Source organism: Zeugodacus cucurbitae, chromosome 3 (genome assembly GCF_028554725.1).
Source record: "Zeugodacus cucurbitae isolate PBARC_wt_2022May chromosome 3, idZeuCucr1.2, whole genome shotgun sequence".
In the NCBI taxonomy this organism is placed as follows: domain Eukaryota; kingdom Metazoa; phylum Arthropoda; class Insecta; order Diptera; family Tephritidae; genus Zeugodacus; species Zeugodacus cucurbitae.
In genome coordinates this window covers 76860338-76867223 of record NC_071668.1, presented here as the reverse complement: position 1 = coordinate 76867223, position 6886 = coordinate 76860338, and the positions used below count along the sequence as shown (strand labels likewise).

Sequence of the window (6886 nt, the reverse complement as noted above, 5' to 3'; positions counted from 1 at the left end):
AGTCCTCTCTCGACGAACCAAAATCAAGCTCTACAAGTCGCTTATCATTCCCGTCCTGCTTTATGGTGCAGAAGCTTGGACGATGTCAACATCTGATGAGACGACACTAGGAGTTTTCGAGAGGAAAATTTTGAGCAAGATTTATGGTCCTCACAACATTGGCAACGGCGAATACCGCAGACGATGGAACGATGAGCTGTATGAGTTATACGACGACATTGACATAGTTCAGCGAATAAAAAGACAGCGGCTACGCTGGCTAGGACATGTTGTCCGTATGGACGAAAACACTCCAGCCCTGAAAGTGTTCGATGCAGTACCCGCCGGAGGAAGCCGAGGAAGGGGAAGGCCTCCACTCCGTTGGAGGGAAAAGGTGGAGAGCGCCCTGTTTACACTTGGGATCTCCAACTGGCGCCGAACTGCGAAGGAGAGAGAGAAGTGGCGTACTATCGTTGATTCGGCTATAACCAGCTAAACGGTTGCAATCACATACATATGTGTCAAATTGCTATCTTAATAACATTAAATGAATAAATTGCGAGGTTATATGATATTCGGTTGCATCCGAACTTAGCCCTTCCTTACTTGTTTAATTAATTTATTAAAATCAAAGGTTTGTAAAAGCAAAGATATATAAACAAAAAGGCTTTGAAAGCATTTTAAGCAGCTCTTTTAGTCTGCTGCGTAGATATTATTGCGTAACACATAAGACAATATTGTCAGAACCAAAAATTATCAGATCGATTTCTTTTGAATTATCATTTATGTAGAAAGTGTAATTGTTTACTCTTCTTTTATTTTTACGCATTCGCTAAGCATTTTTCATTAACGACATTTTGTAGCGTCTGTCCATTCAGTGCTTCGATTTCATTGTCAACTGAGAGTATCAGGCAAATCATCAAAAAGTGCGCAATAATTTCGATTTTATGTTTATATTATTCGGAATTTCTTATTTTATAAGAAAATTAAATGCTTCTTGTTTACTTTTTTAGAGGCGCCCGAAATTTTAAACCGCGAAATCAGAGTCAATGGATTTTTTTGCTTACGGAAGACGCAGAGGCGCAGCATAACAGACGAGACAGGCAACGGCGGCGACTGAGGTTAGAGTTTCAGTACTGAAATATACTTAAATATTATGTGTATATATAAGTATAAATATGCTTATAAAAATATGTTGATGGAAATATGTATATGTGAGCATATATAGACAGCTGTACTTTCTTGGGTGAATGCTCTGTGCAAAGTGAATGGGTGTCACATTTACGTTCCTTTTGAGTAGAAATGTATATGCTCATATGTATGTATGCATATATTGAATGAATAAATGAACACAATTTAACAAGAATTATTAAAAATTATACCTAAATTTCACAGGTCAACACGATTTTTGGGTCTGACACCTACATGTTAAATTTTAGTTTCTCTTATGACTAAAATAAGGGAATTTTTTTTAAATAATTTTAATTTTTTTTTTGGTTAAAGTTTGCTTTCGTAGAAATTTGAGCAATTTTTCTATTTTTAAGCAGAAATTACTGATTTTTATGTTTTTTCTACAATTTCACTATAGATTATTTTGATTACTGACTTTTAGGTTAAAATAGGCTTCATAGGCTTCGCAAAGTTTCAAATTTGTTGATAAAGCAAATTTTTTACTTCTAACTTTAATAAATTCACCGCAGATAAAACAGAATGAATCAACATCATTTTTACACTGACTTGATGCCATTTTTAAACTGAGTAATACACTAATATTGTTGTTACAGCTATAATAAACAGGTTAGCATTCACTACTGTGCCTCTTACAAATAATAATACTGTTTACTTTCGGGTTAATCAAAGTGCTGCCATCTTTGATTTATGAAATAAATTAAAATATACTTATCGATGTAGATCAGCCCAAAGCAAACTTAAAGAACTAAAGATTAATATTTAAGTTTTTTTCAATGTCTAGAATTAGAATTCAAGCATGAGAACAGAAACCCAAAAAAAAATATTTTTTTTGTTGACCGGTTTTAATTACGTATGTAAATAATAAAAATTCGTTAAATAAAAAAATTCATAAAAATTAATTAAAATTTGCTCATTTACTACTATTTGATAAATTTTATAAAAATTACTGTTACACAAGCTAATCCATGCTCTATAAATTTAGAATCTTGCCCCCTTCGTAAAGGGTATATTTTTTGCTTCACCTAAATGTTTCATTCAATTGCTTATTTTCGCTTCTGGTTTCACAAGTGAATTTGCAAATCAGCAAAGAAAGCACAAATCAAAGCACAAAAGAATAAAAAAAAAAACAGAAAACTTTGCTGATTTGTGTTTTTTCATGTTTCTTCATGTGTTTGAATGAATTTCGAATGATGCAATATAATTGAGGAGTGACATCGCCCTACGGCTGGGGTACAAGCCTCACATGATTATACAGTCGCAGCGCTATACAACATGAGCACACACACAAGCAACTACAAACACACCCACACATATACACATATGTATATTTGTAGCTGTGTATAATCACATGTGTGCTTGGGCACATGCTTTTATCGTCGCCGGTCGCGTTTTATTTACTTTTTGATTTTTTATGCGAGTTTTAATCAAATTTCGGGGTATTTCCTCAACTTTTTTTTTTAATCACCATGGGATTTGTATCACCCACAAACCGTTTGAGGTATGCTAACGTGTATGTATGTATGTATGTTTAACATTTGAATTGACACAATTAAGTTGGAGAAGTGGTGAATACCTTTTAAATAAACACAATTAAGGTGTAGGAAATATTGTTGTCATTAAATAAATTTGATTATCACTAGGTGGAGCAGTGTCAGATAAGAACGATGAGTGGTGGTAGAAATTAAGCGTACAAGTGAAAGTAAATGAGTTGAGGGAAGATGAGTGATGCTAGAAGTATTTACCATATTTGTTCTCACAAACTAAAAATAAACATTTAAACGACATAGATTGACGTACCGCACTGACGTCATTGAATAGATGCGAATTTCACAGAAATTTCACTGATGACAGAGCAGGTTCACAGAAAGATGATGTAGTTTAATCAAATAAATCGAATTCTTTTTAAAAGGTTTTTCAGAATATTTTTTTTTTTTTTTTATATTCTAGACTAAATGTTAGTGACTAACACTATTGCTATGAGAAAGAGTAAAATATTTTATTGGTTGGTGAGTTCGAAAATGTACTCCGACTTACATATATTCAACTTTTTGGTCTGTAAGTTGTTAAAGAAAGGTTAATATTATAGTAGCGAGAAAATAAGAATTTCACTTAAACGAAAAAAATTTTAAATTCAAGAGAAAAATTTAAAGGTTCAAATCTTCTAGTAGACGAATATGATAACTTCTATAATAGTTTCACTTGAATATACACAATTCTATGTGTTTTCATGACAAACTGTGATAATTTATTTTTTCCTTGTTAATATATAATTAATTCTGAAATTTATTCACTTGTTTCTCAGCAACGTCAGCAACATTAGACTTTGAACATAAGCCATTTCTAAAAAAAAATAAAAATTAATCTCTTCTTTATAATTCAAAACAAACTACTTCTTGCTCCGCCTGCATGTTGTCACCAATAAAATAAAATAAATTTTTTGTCCAAATCTGACATTATATTCATATTGTATGTGATATTGCATATACAGTGACGGACAAGCTAAACTTGTCAGCCTAAAAGTATGCTTTAAAAATGTATTAAGAAGTTTCTTATGTGAAAAATCGCTAACAGTGGCGGATCCAGAAACATTTTTTGGGGGGAGAGAGGTTTTACGAAAAGTTTTATTAATCAACGTATTTTTAATGTAGCAGTTGACTCGCGAAAATTCAGTTATTATAGCACATGTTTTGATACGTTGAAAACGAACGACGCTGAGGCATACTATCGCATTGCTTTTTATATTCCCTTTCTTGATACTTACATTGCTCATTTGAAAAGCCGCTTTCTTGACCACAGATCAGTGTTTGAAAATGTTTGTGTATTTTTCCGAAAGTACGAATTTGACGCTAAAAAAAGGTCGAGAAATATTTTCTTTTTATGAATGGGTGATCAACTGTTCAGAACAAAACTTTCTTGCGGAGGTGAAAATGTGGAAACAGCGAACTTCAGGCATGAATGCATTTTCGGAATGCTCTCGAAGCTTTAGAAGCAGTGAACAAAACGACTTTTGGGACTATTTTCAAGATTTTACGCATATTGGCGTTATTGCCTGTTTCAATAGCATCACCGGAAAGAAGTTTTTCAAGTTTAAAGAGAATTAAAACCTATTTACGAAATACGGCAGGTCAAGATAGGCCTAATGGTCTAGTATCAATGAATATTCATAGGGATATTGATCTGTCAGTTGATGAAATACTAGAAGAACTAGTTCAAAAACAAAGGAAAATATAACATGGAATGTGAGATCCCGTGTAATCCTCAATTAATCACTGAGCTTCAGCGATACTGTTTGTACAAATGTAGAGAAAGTTCGAATTATATGAATAACAACAAAAATCTTGTAACTTATTATAATTGCCTTTAATTTGATGTGATTTTTTTGATCAATAACCTCATTCCAAACCCTTATCAACAAACATATATTTTTCTCTGAGTTTAGGGGGTGTTTTAACAAACACACACACCCCCCCGTGGATCCACCACTGATCGTTGAAATAAACAGAGAGAGATAAGAAACCAACAAATTGGTAAACGAGGGGTGTTTTCAACACACTTTGGGGATTTAATATAAATTAAAAAATATGGAAATTTAATATAAATTAAAAATATGAGAATAAAATTTTTAATATAAACAAATGTTAAAATCTTCAGAATCATAGAAAATAGCAGAAAAGGTAAATAAGAGAAAAATTATATGTATGCAAATAATTATAAAAAAAATTTATAATAATTTTTATTATTTTTTTTTTTTGGTATTTAATAAAAAAAATAAAACAAAATTAAAATACAAATTTTTTAATTGAAAATTATAGAAATTAGATAGTAATATTTCACTTTTTAACGTAAAAAATTGAGAAAAAATAGTATTATTACAATAAATATGTATTGATAAAGGCAAATGAAATATATACGAATTGCTTTGAAAATAAATGAAATAAAATAAATTTAATTTTTTTTATTTTTTTTTTCAGTATTTTCAGATTTTTTATATTGAGTACCTTCTACAATATATTTAGACGCGCCACTGTCCACCAAAATAATATATCACAGTATGCACATACACACAGATAAACGCAAAAGCAAAGAAAACAATAAACAAAATGACAAAGCAGAAAATCAAGAAACAGCTGCGACTGTGGTGAATTACGCTTCCGATGTTTCTTATACGCTTCACACGGCAATCACTTGGCCAGTCACACGCAGAGCTAAATTGTTGTGCACGCAGCAGTGAAGAGCAGCGAAAACGTTTATGTAGAAAATATTTGTGTACAGTGAAAATAGTGAGCGTTTAATTAATTAATAACAATATAGTGAAATACTACTAAAACAAATAAATCGCACGAAATGGCCACACGCATTATGCATTTGCCGACACACGGTCTCCGCCGCCTCGTGAAACCAAGCGCGCTCGCACGCAACTACACCGCCAGCGCCGGCAGCGCGTCCCCACCACAATTCACCACACTGAGCGTCGACGATAAAACCGGCATCGCTACGCTCACACTCAATCGGCCGCCGGCCAATGCGCTCAACGCCGCCTTCATGGGCGAAGTGGCGCGCTCCATCAAAGCGACCGAGCAATCGAAGTGTCGCGGCCTCATACTCACCTCGTCGTCGGAGCGCATCTTCTGCGCTGGTCTTGATCTGAAAGAGTGCTACAAGGCGGAGACGTCGCAATTGCAGAGCATTTGGTGCGCTTTGCAGAATCTCTGGCGCACGATCTACTCAACGCCGCTCATCACAGTGGCGCTCATCAATGGCCACACGGTGGCGGGTGGCTCGATGCTAGCGCTGAGCAGTGAATATCGCATTATGCTGCCGAATTTCAAGATTGGCATCAATGAAACTATGGTGGGGCTGGCAGTGCCGCAATGGTTGATAGACACCTATCTCAATGTTAATCCCAACAGGCGTGTGGCCGAATGGGATCTCACGGCTAGTCGTATGTACAGCAGTGAAGGCGCGCTGAAGACGGGTTTAGTCGATGAGTTGGTAGCTAACAAGGAGCAGGCGTTGGAGAGAGCTGTGGCATTTATCAATGGGTATCCTAAGCATTCGCTGGTGGCGCGTGCGATCACCAAGCAGCAGTTTCGGGCGGCAGCTTTGCGGAACTTCGAAGATAATCGTCAACATGATTTGGAAATGTTTCTGAGCACCATACAGAAGCCGGAGGTGCAGTCAAATCTGGGCGCATATTTAGAGAGTCTCAAGAAGAAGGCGTAGACAATAATATTGACCAAAATTGCCAAAAAGTTAAAACAAAATTTTGTGTTCAACCCAAAATTTAGTTGGCAATTAACATTTATATCGAAAAATGCGACTGCTTGATTTATGTTTTTGAAAGACTTTATTGTAATAAATGATTTCTGAGAGTAATATATTAAACATTTATATTGAAAATGTTAAATAAAATGTTTTAAGTTCCTTACGGATTGTCTTTTTTTCGCTTTTGAAACAAAAATTGTGATCGTTAAGGCATCTAATATAGGTATTTTTCTTTCCGAGACTCTTCAAGTAGAAGTATAAATTGAAGAGATAAATTTTACAGTTAATTAAAGCATAAAATCATTTTAATCGTCTTATATTTACATTGAATCTCTACTTTTTTTCTGAGTCTTCTAGGCAGTCAAGCCATTTTCACAGTCCCGTTTGTCCTTATTAGTGTTATCGTCACCTTTATAAGGTCTAAATATGGAAAAATATACTGCATTCTGCC

The 6886-nt window shown here is 34.3% G+C and overlaps 1 protein-coding gene across 1 annotated transcript; it reads left to right on the top strand.

Annotated features, from left to right (window-relative positions):
* The first annotated feature begins 5331 nt into the window (after positions 1–5331).
* LOC105211496 (enoyl-CoA delta isomerase 1, mitochondrial-like) lies at positions 5332–6581 on the top strand. The gene has a single exon (XM_054227467.1). It carries the CDS (start codon positions 5515–5517, stop codon positions 6391–6393), a length of 879 nt encoding a protein of 292 aa, XP_054083442.1. The 5' UTR covers positions 5332–5514; the 3' UTR covers positions 6394–6581.
* The last annotated feature ends 305 nt before the right edge of the window (positions 6582–6886 follow it).